Raw genomic sequence first — 19,033 nt, 5'->3', positions numbered from 1 at the left:
TCTTAAATTGTGCAAAATAAATAAACAAATAAACAAAATAAACTATTTGTGTTTTAACTGTTTACCCTGCATTTAAAAGAACCTCGTCTTTTTCCTATTTAACAATGCTTAATTTAGCAAGTGTAGTGTGTAAACAAATAATAATAATCTTCTTGACACACTGTGTTGCTGCAGGTGGAGGACAGAGCAGCTGGCTGAGCAGCAGCAGCAGGAGGAGGAGGAGCAGCAGCAGCAGGGGCAGACCGGTGCAGACAGACAGCCTGGTTGGTTGCTGTTAGCTGGAGGAGCTGCTCCACTAGTCTCCGACAGACGGACCAACTTGATCGGACTGAACCTGCGACGCAAGCCGCTGCTGCTGCTGCTCAGTCCTCCACCGGCAGCGACCAGCCACTCACCTGTCTGTCTGGGAGTTTATCCAGCTAGTTGTATATGAAAGACAGAACTGTAATGTTAGGGCATTAAACCAGAGTCCTGCGACTAGTAGTTTATTGTTGTTAAAGATGTCCATCCTGCCGTTCACTCCCCCCATCGTGAAGAGGCTGCTCGGCTGGAAGAAGGGAGAGCAGAACGGACAGGAGGAGAAATGGTGCGAGAAGGCTGTGAAGAGTCTGGTGAAGAAGTTGAAGAAGACGGGACAGCTGGACGAGTTGGAGAAAGCCATCACGACTCAGAACATCAACACCAAATGCATCACCATACCCAGGTAACCACACCATACCACGGTAACCCAGGTAACCACACCAGCATACCCATAACCACACCATACCCAGTAACCCAGGTAATCACACCAACGGCTAGGCTAACTAACTAGCTAACTAACGGCTAGGCTAACTAGCAGCCTCGTAGTTAGCTTAAACTGGCAAGCTAATGTTGATGACAGCTAGCTAACGTGAGCTAACTAGCATGCTAGTTAGCTCACGTTAGCTAACGTTATAACAGTCTGTTATCTTGGTCTCTGTCTGTGGGTATGTGAGATGTTGTTGTCTGCTCTGTTGACCTGTTTCTATTCTGCACTGTGTCTGTAAAGCACTTTGGTCAGCTCATGTTGTTTTTAATGTGTTATAGAAATACATTTGACTTGACTTGACTTAAGTAGCTTGCTAGTTAGCTTGAGCTAATATTAGAAGCCCTATTTGTTAGTGAAGCAATTTTCTTTGTGTTAATTTTTGACAGGTTAATTACTAAATTAATTGATGTGGGGGGATTTAAAAAGTGTGATGTTATGCAGTGATTGCATTGATAATGAGCTTTAGCTGCTTATGGTAAAAACAATCCTAAATAGTGAAGCTAACATTAGTTTAATCAATGCAACCTGCTGTTTCAGTTTGTTGTGTGTAAACAGGTAACAGACAATATGAATGAATGAATGAAAGACTTTATTTCGAACATTAAAATAAATAAAAACAGATACAAAAAATAATAACAAACAAAACAAGAGTAATAGTGTAATAGTGTCCCTACCTCTTTCTCACTTCTCCTCTATTAACTCATATCATAGAATTATAATATAATATAATATATAAACTATCCCAGATTTATTTACATCCCAAATTAAATATATGAAGAGCATCCCAAGTTTATTAACAACCCACATATCCATCAGGAGTTAAAACGTAGATATAAACCAACACTTAACCACAACCCTTATCACAACCCTTCCTCAACCATATACCTCCCAAACAATATCTTTTTTGTATAGCTTTTTAAAGTGATTTATATTTGTGCTCCGCTTCAACCCATCACCTAACCCATTCCACAAATCCACCCCACAGACTGAAATACAATTATCATTTTATCAGTCTGAAATACCGATACATGGCAAACTGTTACGTCTATTGTGATTGAGTTAGTGTTATGAATGTCAGTTAATGTTAATGTAACCCTAACCCTCTGCCCATTAACACACTATTGTGTCATATTATATCATTAGTATGCACAACTAGCATAACATATAGACCAGCAGGTAACCTATAAGTACAATTTATGCGACTTAAATGTGTAGGAATGTGACGTACATAGCAGTTAGTGTTTCTCAAATGTGTCAGCAAGTTTTTAATAAACTGTCTATAAGCACTTTTCACTTGCTGACATGGTAGCTGTCATCTAGTGCTACATAAACAAGTATGTCCACAGTTCACACGTGTGATGAATAGGAGAAGGGGTGGTTCTGGGTGGAAGCGGTTCTCTGACTCACAGAGGATGTTTAGACTGTGTGTACTCTGGGAGAGCCGGGATAAGGGATGGGTTTGGGATTCCCCATATGGGATACACATCCGTCTAAGAACAGTAATATGAGGTGATTTTTTGGACGTGATGCAGGATTGTGCACAAACAGCTGTTCTCAGTGGTCTGAATGAGTCCCAAATGTCGATCAGATGTTGAATCAAAATATTGGACAGTTTAAACCTGCAGTGGACAGAATATTTTTGGCATCATTGGACGAAAAAAATCCTAATAACCTTTCAGCATTGTAATTCAAGTGTTCTGAGAGATAATTAGACTTCTGCACCTCTTCATTGCTCTGTTTTCAGGCTTTAGAATATCTAGCCTCTGATGGGAGACTTTGGCCAATCACAGGTCATTTCAGAGAGAGCGTTCCTATTGGCTGTTCATTCAACGGAGGCAGCTGTCAACCACTCGCGAACTCGGATCAAACAGTCAAACTAGGCAGCGCTGATCAAATATGAATCAATATTCTGTTACTGTAATGCCTATTTTTCTCCTCAAATGTTTTCAGAAACATCTTGTAGTGTACCGTTTAGCTGTAAAATGAGAAAGTTTGATCCGGCTGCTGGGCGGTCCTTGGTATTTCCACAACTATTCTCAACATGGCTGCCGGGTCACAAACTTTCTCATTTTACAGCTAAACGGTACACTACAAGATGTTTCTGAAAACATTTCAGGCGAGAAATAGGCATTACAGTAACAGAATATTGATTCATATTTGATCAGCGCTGCCTAGTTTGACCGTTTGGTTGGAGTTGAGTGATTGACAGCTGCTCATAGATGACCAGCTCCAGCTCGACTCTGATTGGTTGTTTTCCTCCGGTCTGTGAAATCTTGCAGATGCCATTAAGAGCACCGGAGGACACAGAGGCACATGATTTAACAACATATTTGCTCCAATTCCACCTACTTCAGCTTTAAGTAGTTTACTAGTTGGGCACTGTTTTCAATCTAACTGTAAGTGAGTGAGTCAGTGTTAGACATGAATCCTTATTATCATATCCAGATTATCTTATCCTTATCCTGTCCAGATGTGGAAATGTAACCTTAAATGAAATGAAAATTGTTACCAACAACTACATTGATAACTCAGACAAGAGACATAACAACATAGAGTAGAATGTAAATATGTTGTATAATTTCTTCAATGTGAACTATTGCTGATGTTGGCGCAATTACTCTTTCCATTTTCTGTTAGATTGTTTTGTCTCTCTTACCTTTCCTATATAAAATAGATAAGGCAGGTACACGTCTTGGTCCTACTGGTAATGGGCAGTGTTGAAGAAGCTAGAATACACCCCTAGTGACTTCTTTACTTGTTAAGCATCCTTCAACGTTTTTTTTCCCAAGGAATATTCAATCAGGCAGCTTGTAACCCAGGCCTAATTACTAATGAAACTGGCAGTCCCCCATCGTGGTGTGTATAGAAGTCAGATCATGGGTGTTAACCTACATTAAAAACTTTTTCTCAGTTCTTGGGAATGTGCTCCCGGCTCTAGGGAGGGCGTGGGCCACTGTTTGGATTGTGGTTCAACGTTGGTGTGTCCAGAGACTGTAGGTTTACAGTATAACAGCTGTCTTCCTATCTGTTGGGGATACAGAGATTCACTGTGTGTGTGTGGTATGCATAGTAAAAACACTAGGCTACCAGATTACCCAAAAAACAGTGCTGTTACCATTCTTCATGATGTGTTTCATCATATGCAGGCACTGGGAAGTACACACTTGTTTATTGTGTAACGTCATTAAAAGCTGGTTGACGCTCTGGGACCAATTTCTATAACAGGAAGTGGTTTCATTCCCACTCTGGATTGTCACAGGATAAGAGGTACTGCACTATTGGTGTTGAGATGCCCGTGAATCCCTGGCTGGCTGGCTGCTGTACAGTTGTTGTTTCTTCTGGTGGATAAGAGGGTTGCCTCAGTCCACCTGGGTGTCAGAGTGGTCATCAAATCAGGGAGATAGGACATAGCCCAGGCCAGTCTCAGCAGAAGCATGGGAAGGCTAAACTCAGTTGACCCTCTAGGCAGGAGGCAGTGCAGGAAGATCTTTGCAGTAGTCACTGATGCAGTCTGAAAGTTTGGTGGTCTGTGGTGTGAGTTTGGGAGATATTTCCAACTATTTAGGTATCACATTGCTCAAACTTCACTGGTACTGTGTGTCTTTTCTCAGTCCCATTTAGCTTCTTTGCTTGCTGAGGTTCTTTTTTTAAATTCTGATGAAAACTATGTCAAAGCCTGTTCATTTAAATTGAGTATGTAAAGGTTAAGAGGTTATCCATTACTTGATTTGGCTGTTGATATCAATGCATTGTCTACAAAAATGGTGAAATATATATGATTTTATTTCATGAACCCCTAGCCAGAGCTATCAGACTGAATAGCAGCACATAGACTGCAGGACCAATCACACTAATGGGCCAGACTTTATGTCTAACAACATATGACCATGCAAATGACATACAATTATTGTATTTGATCTGAAGTAAGATATAATTTTGAGCTATAAACCTGTGATTTAGGAGATTCTGTTTAATCTTGGAACATTTGACAAGTTCTTCTCTCTTGCCTTCTAGATCATGAAATAGTAGTGGGACTTGGTTATTGCAGGTGTCCCTTGTCATTGAGATGAGATGGTCATGCCTAGAGCTGCAACGATTAATCAAAAGTCAAAGTCAAAATTCTCTGATTGCAGCTTCTTAAATGTGAATGTTTTCTGGTTTCTTCACTCCTCTATGACAGTGAACTGAATATTTTTGAGTTGTGGACAAAACAAGACATTGAGGACATCATCTTGGGCTTTGGGAAACACTGATCGACATTTTTCACCATTTTCTGACATTTTATTGACCAAACAACTAATAAATAATCAACAGATTAATCGACAATGAAATTATTTATAAGTTGCAGCCCTCATGACTACTCATTGTAGTCTGAGCTCTTGATTGAATGACCCTGTAAATCAGTAATATCAGCAATATAAAAAAAAAACATGTCAGTAGGCCATATTGCAATTTTGATTAGATTTCGATCAATTGTGCAGCCCTACTTGAGATTTATAGATTTTTGCCCAATGTTTGATGTCATCCTCAGCCTAATCTCAATGAACTGTATATAATTATTAGAAATTATGATATTTGGGTTTGATGCTATACGTAGTCTTGTTGGTCACCCTGAAACTAGCTCCAAGCTAGATTTAACTTGTTTGTCTTGAACCCCAAGTCCTCTCTGACATACTTCACGGGAGGCCAGCCATGGTATAGAATGAGAACCATATGTTTCTTGTCTGACAGCTCAACAATGAGCTGAACTGTTGTTGAGTTCAGCTGGAAAAAAGCCATCACCACACTGGACTCTGTGAGGGGAGAGATCAGGATCAGTTACAGTCCTCCCTTTCCTTTTTTAGTCATTTGAGTTTCATGGCAATATATAATATGGTCTTACACTTCAGTTACATATGCTTTTTGTGCATAGGTCAAACAGCTCTCTTTTTATAGTCACTACAATTCATAGTTTGACTGTATCACATCATAATTAAAAACCCACGTTTGCCATGTTTGAGTTACGATAGACAACTTTGGTATTTGAACATTACTAAGACCAATTTCCGTAGACTTTGTAGCTAGCCTTTTGTTTGTATTATGAAATAATGATTTGGCATTTGGGGTCATTTTAAGATGGTTCAGACAGCTGACATTTCCCTGACTGGTGCTGCTGTGATGGAAGGACTGAGGGAATGGTAACGGTTGGCAAAAAATACAGTCTTTTATGCTTACAGTATTTTAATACAATAACTGGAAAAGCACATTGCGTAAGCAGTATCGGAAAAAAAAGAATTAACTGGTCTGACATCAGTCAAATGCTTTGGTGTTCTTCCATCTTAATGTCGATCTAGGAAGTATGTTAAAGGTTTTATCTTATAACTCAATATTCATGATTTCAACAATAGTCAGAGCATAGAGCAAAGCAACACAGTGACTGATTAAATTGAATCTCTATATACCATGTGTTGTATGTCTTTCAGATCTTTAGATGGGCGTCTCCAGGTCTCCCACAGAAAAGGTCTTCCTCATGTGATCTACTGTCGCTTGTGGCGCTGGCCAGACCTGCAGTCCCACCATGAGCTGAGGGCTGTCGACCACTGTGAATTTGCCTTCCACACCAAGAAGGATGAAGTCTGCGTCAACCCCTACCACTACCAGAGGGTGGAGACACCAAGTGAGTGCAGTTAATTGCTACATGATCCAAATTACTGTATTTAAAATGAGGCTTTTGCCATACGGTATACAGAACTGAACTGGTCCTTAATGAAATATTGGGGTGTCTCCAGTTTTGCCTCCTGTCCTAGTACCGCGACATACAGATATCCCCGCAGAGTTCCCACCGTTGGATGACTACAGCCCATCCATCCCTGAGAACACCAACTTTCCCGCTGGCATTGAGCCCCAGAGTAACTATATTCCTGGTGAGAAAAACAATGACATTATTTCTGAAAACAGAATTTAAAAGTTAACTTTTATTCTCATGATTGATTATTTAGTGTGTGCTTAATTTGGAGAGCACTGTCTGTTTATTGTAGGAACCTTTTAAACAAAAGAGAACTTGACTATAAGAAAAATCTTTCTTGGTAAAGGCTTGTTGCATTGATATTTTGGCCTCTAATGTTCAAGAGTGGCCTAAAATGTATGTAAAAAAAATAGCCAAGTCATTACGTTACAAAAACTTGTTTTAGCTTTTGAATACATGTCAAACCTTTGATATGCTGAGATCAGGAGTGTGTTCTCAATCTTTGTATGTATTTGTATGTTATAGAAACTCCCCCACCAGGGTATCTGAGTGAGGATGGTGAGGCAAATGATCACCAGCTCAACCACAGCATGGACACAGGTGAGTCACATGAAAGTACACGCAATTGAAACTCATACTGTTCTAATTATGCCTTATCTGGATCATGTGCCAAACCTCTATTACCGCTCTATTTCAGATTCACCCAGCCTGTCACCCAATCCTGTGTCACCCGCAAACAGTAATCTTGGTAAGCAAAACCAAAGCTTTACCTACACAGCATATCATTCATTATGTGCACTTATCTGGTTGGTAGCAATGACATTATGTAATGTATAATACTGCGTATTCACTGAAGCTTAAACTTTCACTGTCATTACCTACAGTGAAATGCTGGTGCATTCTAGGGGTGGGAAAAAAAACGATTTGCCTATGTATGGCGATTTTTTTAATGATTTTGTAATTTATTTTTTTAATGCCTGAATCAATATAATGGCTTCATTTGAGTCTATGCGGAGGTAGAAGGAAGTTACCGCTTTTATTGTTGTAGTCCGAGTAACGTGACGCCGGAATACGACCTGCACCCTCACATTTTAAATCCAAAGTATGATAAACACTACAAACAAAGTAAAGTATGGAAACACTTTGTGTTTCACACATTGCCAGGAAAAGCAGAGCTATACATCATGGCTAAAGCTGCATGCTAACTCTGTCATGGACTTGTATCGTACTGTGGTAATATGTCCAACATGAGTGTGCCCATAGTTCTCGACTATGGTCAAGCCCGCCATCACTCTCATCTCCGTGGTCAAATCAGCAGATGTTACAACTGTAGCGCACCGATATACTGATATTTATATTAAATGCATTCAAACGGCCCAGAAGGAGCTGATCATGGATGTATAAAGAGAACGAAGCTGACAGAGAGAGCTAGCGACGAACTTGAGGAAGTTAGCGGAAGTATAAATGCATGACTACATCCGGTTTTCAAAATATGACCTAATTCCTTTATAAATTACAAAGAATATACCACTAAATGTTGAGGGAAATGTCTTTATTCCTTGACTTGTGGGATGTTGGAAAAAAACAAAGAAGTGAATAATTCCTGACAATGACTGATATATTTGACTTCAGGACATCTCTGACTACATACATGCTGATAATCAAACATTTTTATTGTATCAATTTAGAGATTTTCCAAAGTAAAAGTCCCTAGAGGTGTATAATTGAACTTTTTCCCATTGTCTACTGTTAAAAAAAAAAAAAAAAAGTTAAAAGCAATTAATCACAATACTTGTAGAGTCGCAATACATCTCTAATCAGCGCCCAAGTACCGTGATAGTATCAAATTGTTAGATAAGCATATCCTCCCAGCCCTAGTGCATTAATTTAAAATGTCAAAGAAACCTCTGCATCAGAGGTGTCTAGTTATAATGTCCTGCTACTGGAGATGAATGGACGTCTGCCAGTCAGTCATTGACAGTTCTCAGTTGCCATGGTATAAATTAAAATTAATGTTGAGGATGTTGGTGGCTCAGCTGGCTAAGGCACACACTGCACATCATGTATGTTGTAGATGTGACAGTAAGAGCATACATGTTAGACCAGGACTACAGACCTCTCAGTCTGAATCATCCTGCAACAATAGACCCATCCCACCTAACTGGACCCGATGACTGTACTATAGAGTACATGTCTTGTCCTGTCGTACCTGTTATCTCTATAAAATGTCTCCTGCAAAGGAATCATCCTTTAACTATAGGAGGAGAGCCTTAATCTGCAGCAGCGCTGTATCAGATATGTTAATTCTATAACATCCTTCTTTGCTCATGGACATGAACAAGTCAGTAAACCAAAACATTTTGATGTCTTATGGTACTGTTCATATGATGTCCACAGACTATCAGATGAGAATATCTTTGTAGGGGTGAGCGTGTCTGTAGATGAGCAATATACAGGAGCAGTGGACTACGTCTGGGAGGCTTAGCCTCAGGGCAGTAACAGAGTAAGCGTGGTATGAATGGAGTCTTTGTCTTTGGTCTGTCCTTGTGTGTGTGGAAAGACCAGCAACAGACAGCTCAAGGTAATGCAATAATAATATCCGGTTGCCAGGTTATTCTATCTATGTGGAAAGCCACCAGGAGGTCATTGTTAAAAAAATAAATAGGTACGTCATGTCTTGGCCGTTCCTGGCTGGGGCCATGAGGGTCGTGGGAAAGAGCTTTTGAAGAGAAATCAAAGGGAAGCTTTATCAGCTGTGTGCATCTTCACAATCAAATGGTTGTTTGACCACAAAGCCGTACCTGTTCTTATGAATTCTTTTCTCAAGGACCTAACTGGAGCTTGTATCTCAGCTAATGTCTCTCCATCTAACCCCAACCCTCTGCTCACACAGATTTACAACCTGTGACGTACTGCGAGTCGGCCTTCTGGTGCTCCATCTCCTACTATGAGCTGAACCAACGTGTTGGAGAGACCTTCCACGCCTCGCAGCCCTCCCTCACAGTAGATGGATTCACAGACCCATCCAACTCTGAACGCTTCTGTCTGGGCTTGCTGTCCAACGTGAACCGCAACTCAGCAGTGGAGCTCACACGCAGACACATAGGTACTCGTTTTATTTCACAGCGACCGCCTAAGCTCTGATCTAATTTGTCTTTTTATATTTTCTCTTGACATAATCAGCAGGTAGCTGTGCGCTGAGCGACAATCTCCTCTCTTCTCTTTCCAGGACGGGGCGTGAGGTTGTACTACATTGGGGGAGAGGTGTTTGCAGAGTGTCTCAGCGACAGTGCCATCTTTGTCCAGAGTCCCAACTGCAACCAGCGCTACGGTTGGCATCCTGCCACTGTCTGCAAAATACCTCCAGGTTAGCATGAGGGGATACACACAAACACATGAAGCCATAAGAGGCTAAATGACCAGAACATAACTGAGTTCTAACTAAACCTAATCATAATTTTGCAGGCTGCAACCTAAAGATCTTCAACAACCAGGAGTTTGCTGGTCTGCTCGCCCAGTCAGTCAACCAGGGCTTTGAGGCTGTCTACCAACTCACCAGGATGTGCACCATTCGCATGAGTTTTGTCAAGGGTTGGGGAGCTGAGTACAGGTAAATAATACATTATGAAGTATATTACAATTATATGAATGCATTACATTTGTTTCTGACTTTGACTGAGTATGTTTATTAACAGTTAAAGGCTTAAACGTGACAAATGGTATAAGGCTTTGAGGTCAACCAGTTCATGTTCAAATGATTGTGCTGGCATAAGTTGCTAAGACAAATATATAATATGCTGTTTGCTAAAGATGTCATATTAAGCCCATTTCCCACTGGAAAGAAAAACTCACTAACACCCACTAACATCTGGCTTTTGTCTTTAGTTGGAAAGGTTGCAATCTGCATACATTCCCGTGACAAAGAACTCAGGGTACGCAGGGTATTTATTTAGGCTCCAGCTCCGATCGGCAGTGATGGAAACATGACACCCAGGTGGACACGCTAGTTTTCGCCCCATTTCCGGTGCGATGTGCGCGTAGTGAATATATACTAAATAAAATCAACAGGGATTTGGACAGCTATTATAATTTATTAACATACAAAACATACAAGCACAAAAATAGTGCTTGAGCTTCTACCAAAAAGGCCAACATACAGAATTTGACTGGCAGATCTTAGTCTTACAACAGTGGCCAAAAGACTTGAAAAGCAACATTTAACTGACCCAACAAGTGACTACAGCTTCCTTCTGTCACATGGCTTTTTCCCTTTCTCCTCTCATACTGTACTATGTACTTGAATAAACACAGAGTGGATGTTGAGGGAGGCTGTCAGGTCTGAGTAATCCCCAGGGTCTGGGAGGGGGACAGAGAATTTAAAGGGGTCTTAAGTGGGCCCTCTATGAACCTGCCCCTCTCTGCTCACGGCTCTTCTTTTGGTAGAAGACATCATTCTGCAGACACAAACAGCACATAAAGCTATTTACAGCCGAGACCAGCCACGCAGTGTACCTTTCCCTTCTCACGGCTAAACTTTACCTTCGAACTTGTTGTATTTTTGTTAGTTGTGTAAAAAGCCCGTCCATAGTTGAGTGTTCCATTTGCTGTTCTGATTTCAGCTTTCCAAAGTGGAATAAAGCACCTGCTCCAAACACACAGGCGGCCTTATGCTGCTGTCTTTGTCCCAGCCTGTTTAAAGTTATCGGTAAACATTTGGTTTAAGGGTTCATCACTCTTCTTGTGTTCCTTGAGTCAGTTTGTTAACCTGAGTGCCCCAAATTTAAGAAGAGACGGCCTTGATGATTGTCGTCAGGATGATTAAGTTCTGGGGGTGAAAAAACGTAGGGGTGTTGTGCAAAGACAGTAGCGGACTTGGAAAGGAAAAAGAAGGTGATGAGGGGGGGTGCTGCTGCTGTGAGTCGGCAAGAGTGGGTTGAGTAACAGAGGAAGAATGCAGCAGGCATGAGGGGGGACATGGAGTAGGAGGTGAACACATTTCAGACACCCTTTGCAAGGGGGATTCCCGATGGACCATGAGTGGTACGTGTTATATTTCTGGCACCGAACACTTCGGAGGAAAACATCTCTGATAGAAACTTGAATGACTTCAGAAATAGCCTGTAGAGTTGGCGTCAGTGTAAGACAAGAAATACCGAGTAGACTGTGTTTTTGCATCGACTATAATGAAGTTACATTAATAATGACAGTGATTTTAAATGTGTGTATACTATGATGTAGTATGAAAAGCTCTCAGTAATGCCTAACTGTGATGCCCCTCTCCTTCTCTATACCCTGCAGACGTCAGACAGTGACCAGCACCCCCTGCTGGATCGAACTGCATCTCAATGGCCCTTTGCAGTGGCTGGACAAGGTCCTCACACAGATGGGCTCTCCCAGCATCCACTGCTCCAGTGTGTCGTAGGAGCAGTGCATGTTTCCCAGAAACCCTCCTTCTTATCCACACACTTACACACGAACCACATAGGAAAACTCTGGCGTCTCTCAGTGATAATAATAATAAATCACTCCCCTCCCTCGATGTCTCTAACATTTCACCTCACACCTCTAGCACTTTCCTCCGTACCATTTAGTGTCTCCATTTGATGGTTATTTTAGGACCGGTACATTGTTTTCATGTGTTCAACGGGCAGCCACAGGGTATTTGCAATAGTTTTCAAAAGGCTAACCACATTTTCTTCATTATTCACTCGGATATCATGTCACTGCTCAGTGTTGTCGTTTTTTTTTTGTTTTAAAAAAAAGGAGATTGAAATGTTCCCAAATGTTTGGTCACCTTTTACATGTTTCAAAACATTTTTGATTCTATGAATTAACTAAAATACGCTATCATCACTGGTGTTTTCAGTGTCCCAGTACCACTCTTTGTAATCACTGAATTAGGAGGCTTATTTATCAATCGAACCATAAATTAACATGAGAAATGTCATTGTGAGTAGCGATTAAATAGAATGTATTTAATTAATATCTTAAGTACAAGGTACTTTGCCCATATTAATTTACATGTATGAATTATAAACGTGTCAATTATCTGATTGATCATGTAATTGGTATTTTATCTATTTTAAACAAAAATATAGACATTAGCACCATTGTTTCTTGAAAAGAACCCTTGTATGAAAACTATTTTGCTCAGTGAAAGAGACATTTTCTAAGTTATTTTTGCATACTGTCCTGCATGGGAATATATTTTTTTTATTGCCTCGATATGATTGTACATAAATATTTATAGCTTGTGATTTCTTGTAGTCATGCAGCGCTTGAAACAGTTGACCTGACTGACCTCTGGCATCAGTAGATTCACAAAAACACTTTGCTTTATAATGACCCAAAACTTGGCCTGCTTAAATGCAGGCTTTTCTAACGCGGGTCAACTTAAGTGTGACCCATAGGATTACTGTACCAGCTGTTACTGTTATTTCATAATAGGGTATGACATACAGGTTGAACTGGTTGAATTTAGGCACCCATGTGACTTCAGTGTGAAGGGTACTCGCTAGCAGCAACCATGGCAACGGCTCATACATCGATGGCATATAGAGCAAAAGATCATATTAGCAACTGTTAGCCAATAATACACTATGCTCCTTGTGGGTAAATGATGCACTTCCAATTTACTGTGTTGATCAGTGTAACGCTTTAGTTCTAGTGGTAATTTGCTTGTCTGGTAAATACTGTATATTACATGTACATTGCTACAATATAAGGCATGTGTAATATGCTCGCTGTCATTGTCTATGAAGCCACCATGTTTATCCTGCACTTACTTACAGTACATGAGACTGAGTCACCATGTAATCTATTTAAAACAGGTACACGGCGCTGAAATACTGTGTACTACAGTGCGTTAGGTAGTTGGTAGATCCGTATCAGTACTTGTGTTCTTTGATATTCTTAGTTGGTGGTTTTCTGTTCCAAGTCTTATGTACATGTTTTTTTCATGTAGCCTAATATTTGTTCTCAAAATGACCATTGTTTTGTTATCTGTGAAAATTGCAACCGAGTAAAGATTTCAAGTCAGCGTTTTGTTTTGTTTTTTAAACCAATGGCTCCTTAATGCACAGTGACTAGAAAAATAGAAACCCCACTACATGCATGCAGTCCAATATTACTGTCCTGTTAGAAATGCTACCATTGTAAAACTGTCAAAGCTGATGAGTCAACCACAGGGCAACTAGGGCTGTAGTTGTGGGATTTTGTGTGATGGCATATTGTAAGCTGTTTTTTTACATTTCTGCTCCTCCACAAATGTAAAGGCAAGTTGGACTGCAACTAATTATTTTCATTGTCAATTAATCTGTTGATTATTTTCTTGATTAATTGATTAGTTGTTTGGTCTATAAAATGTCAGAAAATGGTGAAAAATGTCAGTGTTTCCCGAAGCCCAGGATGATGTCCTCAAATGTCTTGTTTTGTCCACAACTCAAAGATATTCAGCTTACTGTCATAGAGGAGTAAAGACACCCTAAAATATTCACATTTAAGACGCTGGAAATCTTAGAATTTTTACTTTTTTTCTTAAAATATTACTCAAACCGATTAAACGCTTACCAAAATAGTTGACAACTAATTGAGTAAACGTTGCAGCTCTAAAGGTAAGACAAAATATTTCAAACACTCTTCAGTATAATGTCCAATACAGCACCATGACTGAATTTTATTTATTGCAGAGGTACTCCATTGCAGCATACAGGTGTTTCTATTTTTCTGTTCTGTGTATTTTTCTTTACAAGTACGAGATAAGCTGTATGAACCCATGTAGTGCAGTCCCGTGTTCACAATAAGTACGCCACACTCACACAAAGGAGCAAAAAAAAATTAAAATCACAAGTCTTTATGTTGATTCAACAGAATGTGCATTAAATGTCTTACAACTCTTCTAAGGATAAGGCACGTTGTTTCACTTGCAAATATATGTGACAACTGTACCTAAGGGACATATACACATAAATGACACAAAATTGTATTTTGTTTTTCCACCTGCAACACCAACATGTGTTGAGGTTCCTTCAGGGCTTATAGCGTAGCGAGGGGAGGACCACTTCTTTCCCTAATCAAGATATTCAACTGCTTCTTACTATACACCAGTATTGCAATTGTTTCATTTTAAGAATCAAAAGTTTCTAAACATGAATATGCCTACAGAACCGTCTGTAAGCATCTCCACTTTCCAGGTGCAAGAAGCAAATCCAAGGGCGCTGGATCTTGTGGGAGGACCAGGAGAAAAGAAACTGAGTCACAGGTAGCTGCTTTTAGCTTTCCTCCCCCGATGATAACCCGTCTATCTCGTCGTCATCACCGCCGATGGCCATCCAAAACGCTTTTGCTACCTGAAAAGTAGATTTAGTGTAAATACTCGATACCAGAGTTTACATGAACATGTTTACCTAAATAATTCATTGAGCCAAACGAGGATTCAAACTACTAGTACTGAAGCACTGAAACTTGCTCTAACAATAGATTTAAATAAAAATGTTTTTCCCTGTCACAGCAGCTATTTAGGCATGGACTGCCTAGTTTGATAATGGTGTGAGGTTGTGAGAATACTATTGTGATACACCGTTCACTGTAAACACTTTTTATGGTAAAGGATTAATCTTTTATATAACGAGAATACACAGATTATGAACATTGACAGGTTCTAGTCTTGGTGTCTTGTATCCAGGGATGAACACAGTTGCTTACCTTCTCTGCATGAACCTTCCTCTGCTCATGGGGTAATGAAGAAGCTTTGTCTGCAGGTTGAAAATCAGAGAAAACCAAAACATCTTATGGCATCAAATATTTGACCTCCACACCAAAAAATTACAGCAAGGTACAAACACACATCCTTTAAGTTTTAAAATTGGCCAACAGAGTTTTTGCTGACAAAGTTGTGCATTCCCTTTTAATCCCCGAATTACCTTTCATCTCTTTTAATTTGGTAAAGAGACGTTCAAAGTTATCCACATCTGGATCTCCAGCCGTGAGATTAGCGAGTTCCTGAATGTCCAAATCGGTCATTGCATCTGAGAGAATCAACACAAGTGAATATTAATTAAATGTCACCTCCAATCATCAAGATATCCATATTTTGGGAGAACATACTGAAGAAAATGTGGCAGCAGGATCAAAACCAGTTTTGGGGAATTTTAAAAAACAGATTTCATCAGGAGTTGTTCACTTACCAACTACTGTGTCTCCCTGTGTGTCTTCTGTGTTTGCACTACTTTCTGTATGGTTAGTTTCCTCACTAACAAGTGAGCCCTCTACTGGCAAGCTGGAAGACTGCCACAGAAAAGGAGCGAGGGTTAGCATGCCTCATCGAACACTTGCAGATTTAAAATCCCATTTAAATGAAAATGGATTGATGAAACACAAGAAAGAAGTAAGAACACATTGGAAGATATTTAGAAATATAAATGTAGTAAATGAAAATGGTTACAACAAAATTGCCACTGACCTGTGGATCTTGGCAGCTGTGTGGGTTGTTGTGTCTGGCAGCAACCAAACTACTCATCAGACCAAAGCCCTGATTGTGCCCTATCAGACAGAGATGTAAACTGTCACACACCACACATACACAATATGTGCAACAGGTAATCGTATTAATGATGTCATCTCACCATCCTTCATCTCCACACTGGTCCACACGTTGGCATTGAGAGCCTGGCAAATTCTCTTTACTCCTGTGGATTCTGGAAAGTCATCTAATAAAGCAACAAAGACAGAGTGAACGCGTATAAAAACAATGCAAAAATATAAAGAATGAAAATATAAATGTACGCAGTGTGTCAATGGAATTTCTGCTGCCTGTAAAACTCACCATCCTCATCTGGCAACTCCAGTGGGTTGAGCTCCACCAGCTCAAAGGCATGAGCCAAACACCACTGCTGTGCTTCATGTCTGGTGACCCCTTGAAGACAAATATACATTTTAGATGCAATATAGTACCCTGTAAAATTGTATTCCAAGGTAAGGTAAGGTAGCTTTATTTGTATAGCACATTTCAGCAACAGGACAATTCAAAGTGCTTTACATAAACATTCAAGAACATTGCGACAAAGTGCAAAAGAACATTAAGACATAATTAAAACAGTTATAAAAACATAAAAACATGAAATATTAGAAAATAAAAATAAGCTAAAAATAAAAGCTAGGATTGAAGCTAAAATAGAGTATAACACACAAGAGTAAAAGTTATAGTGCAGTATAAGATCATTATTTGATTTAATAAAAGGCAGCAGCAAACAAGATAGTTTTAAGCTTTGATTTAAAAGAACTCAGAGTTGGAGTTGGTCCTGCAGGTTTCTGGGAGCTTGTTCCAAATATTTGGTGCATAAAAACTGAACGCTGCTTCTGCATGTTTAGTTCTGACTCTGGGGACACTAAGCAGACCTGATCCAGATGACCTGAGAGGTCTGGATGGTTCAGAACATAGCAGAAGATCAGAAATGTATTTTGGCCCTAAACCATTTAGTGCTTTGTAAACCAGCAGGAGTATTTTGAAATCAATTCTCTGAGAGACAGGGAGCCAGTGTAGAGACCTCAGAACTGGACTGATATGATCCACTTGTTTGGTCTTAGTGAGGACTCTAGCAGCAGCGTTCTGAATCAGCTGCAGCTGTCTGATTGATTTTTTAAGAAGACCAGTAAAGACGCCGTTACAGTGCTTTCTGCAAGTTAATGGAGAACTAACCTTTTTCACAGACTCTGTCACACACCAGAATGAGCACCTCTGGAGCAAGATCTTCCACCACTGATATCCAAGGAAGTAGCTTTTCCAGCCCATCCTTCTGCAAACACCATGCACACATAATAAAAGTTACACAGGATATACTGTTAAGCTTCTCAAACTATAGCTCATTGTTAAGTCACGTACCACTGTGCTGTCAAAATAAGCGATGAAAGCCTGTGTAGACTGGGCAATCTCAGATGACATTTGAAAAGTGCTTGGTACAACACATAGCCTGACATCCGCTGTGTAATATTTGTTGTTGATGGTCCATGGATACCAGGCTACGGTTTCTTCTCGCTTGATCGGCTCGGGCAAAGTCTTGGAGCTGAGGATCTCTGAGGAAAAGAACAAGTTGCTTATAAACCAAGAATACATAATGGATCTCTTAACACCCTATACGCCTGTACGTGGTCTGAGATCATCTAATCAGCTACTTCTTGCTGTTCCCAGGTCCAATTTTGTGACAAGAGGCGATCAGGCTTTTGCTGTCAGGGCTCCCAAACTCTGGACTGCACTTCCTATAGAGATACGATCATCTAACTCTGGATCCACTTTTAAAAGAACTTTTGAAAACTATTTTTTTAGGATAGCATTCCTATAAGTAGAAGGGTATAAATATATGTATGTACACATCCGTTTGTGGACGCATGTGTACATTTATACACATTTATGTATATATACTGTATATTTGTTTTATCAACATTTTACCACTTCTATTATTATTGTTATGTTCTGTGATGTTCTGTTTCAGCAGTTACCATATCTTTTACTTTATTTATCTGCTTTTATTGTCTTGTGAAGCACTTTGTAACATCTGTGCTATATAAATACATGTATTATTATTATGTATTATTATAAATCACACATACAATACAGACATTGAGTTGATCAACCTGCTTCACTGTGACCACATAGCTGACCAGCTGCTAGAATAACATGCACCTAACCTCTTTTAGCCTTTTCTATCTCAGCACCACACAAATAAACCACTAACTAGCTTTGACAACCTCAGACCAATTGGTTATTAACCTCTATTAGCATCATTCAGACGAAACCAAATGTCACCTGTTGTTGCTAAGTTAGCTTTGTTTAGCGTTAGCATGCTAACGTTAGCATAATGCTAAACCATGCAGGTTAAATTGTTGATAAACTCACGTTTTATCAGCTCCTCTTCGCTAAAACCACCGTCACAGCTTGTGACGAGCACACATGGGACAGGCATCTCCGTGTCTTCTTCTGAAGTTGACATTTTTTAATAATATTTAGGGAGACAAGCTTCCTCCAGCTGCTAGCTTGACGTGACGTGATGACGTGATGACCTTTCAACTCTGACTGTGACGCTGCGATGGTCACTTCCGGTGCAGCACTGGTTACTATGAAGCTGAGGAAACTGGCCCAGAGCTTATTGTCTTAGCTAAATTTCATATACATAAATCCAAATTTAGTAAATCTAAACCTTAATTTTTTTGTATTTGAATTTGGCTTTGTACTTGTAAGCTGTTTATCCCCTGGCATTTATTATTTTGTCTTGTTCCTTTTACAGTTTTGCACGTCTCTGTAATTGAACCTGTATCACCAGTTTGTTAAATAAGGGCAATAAAAAAATTAAATAAAAAAAGGGCTCAGAGCTTATTATAATAACGTCTTTTGATACATTTAATTGCGTTAATATTAGATACTAAAATGTAATTTGTGTCAACGGCAAAATTTACATTAAATTCCTGTATTGAAGCGTTTAATGGTTTGCAATTTTTTTAAAACATTTTTTTGCTTAGTTTTTATTGCA

General features: G+C 39.7%; 2 protein-coding genes across 3 annotated transcripts; one reads left to right on the top strand and one right to left on the bottom strand.

The window, feature by feature from the left end:
• The first annotated feature begins 197 nt into the window (after positions 1-197).
• Positions 198-13,550, top strand: smad3b (SMAD family member 3b). Its single transcript, XM_074632793.1, has 9 exons — positions 198-703; positions 6,250-6,443; positions 6,556-6,690; positions 7,038-7,112; positions 7,210-7,260; positions 9,406-9,618; positions 9,742-9,879; positions 9,978-10,122; positions 11,811-13,550. Exons 1-9 carry the CDS (start codon positions 501-503, stop codon positions 11,932-11,934), a joined length of 1,278 nt encoding a protein of 425 aa, XP_074488894.1. The 5' UTR covers positions 198-500; the 3' UTR covers positions 11,935-13,550.
• Positions 13,551-14,157: 607 nt separating this feature from the next.
• aagab (alpha and gamma adaptin binding protein) lies at positions 14,158-18,607 on the bottom strand. Of its 2 annotated transcripts, none has more exons than XM_074632795.1 (10): positions 18,403-18,605; positions 17,392-17,582; positions 17,209-17,305; positions 16,336-16,425; positions 16,136-16,219; positions 15,973-16,052; positions 15,698-15,797; positions 15,434-15,538; positions 15,216-15,265; positions 14,158-14,860 (listed from the first exon to the last, which is right to left on the bottom strand). In XM_074632795.1, the coding sequence occupies exons 1-10, from the start codon at positions 18,494-18,496 to the stop codon at positions 14,783-14,785; spliced, it is 969 nt and encodes a 322-aa protein (XP_074488896.1). In that variant the 5' UTR covers positions 18,497-18,605; the 3' UTR covers positions 14,158-14,782. The 2 variants fall into 2 exon arrangements, with proteins under 2 accessions (XP_074488896.1, XP_074488895.1); XM_074632794.1 differs by having other exon boundaries at positions 14,642-14,860; positions 15,216-15,281; positions 15,435-15,538; positions 18,403-18,607.
• Between the last annotated feature and the right edge of the window lie 426 nt (positions 18,608-19,033).

This window comes from Sebastes fasciatus, chromosome 4 (genome assembly GCF_043250625.1).
Source record: "Sebastes fasciatus isolate fSebFas1 chromosome 4, fSebFas1.pri, whole genome shotgun sequence".
Lineage (NCBI taxonomy): Eukaryota > Metazoa > Chordata > Actinopteri > Perciformes > Sebastidae > Sebastes > Sebastes fasciatus.
Note: the sequence above shows the minus strand (reverse complement) of the source record. Positions and strands in the feature narration are given on the sequence as shown.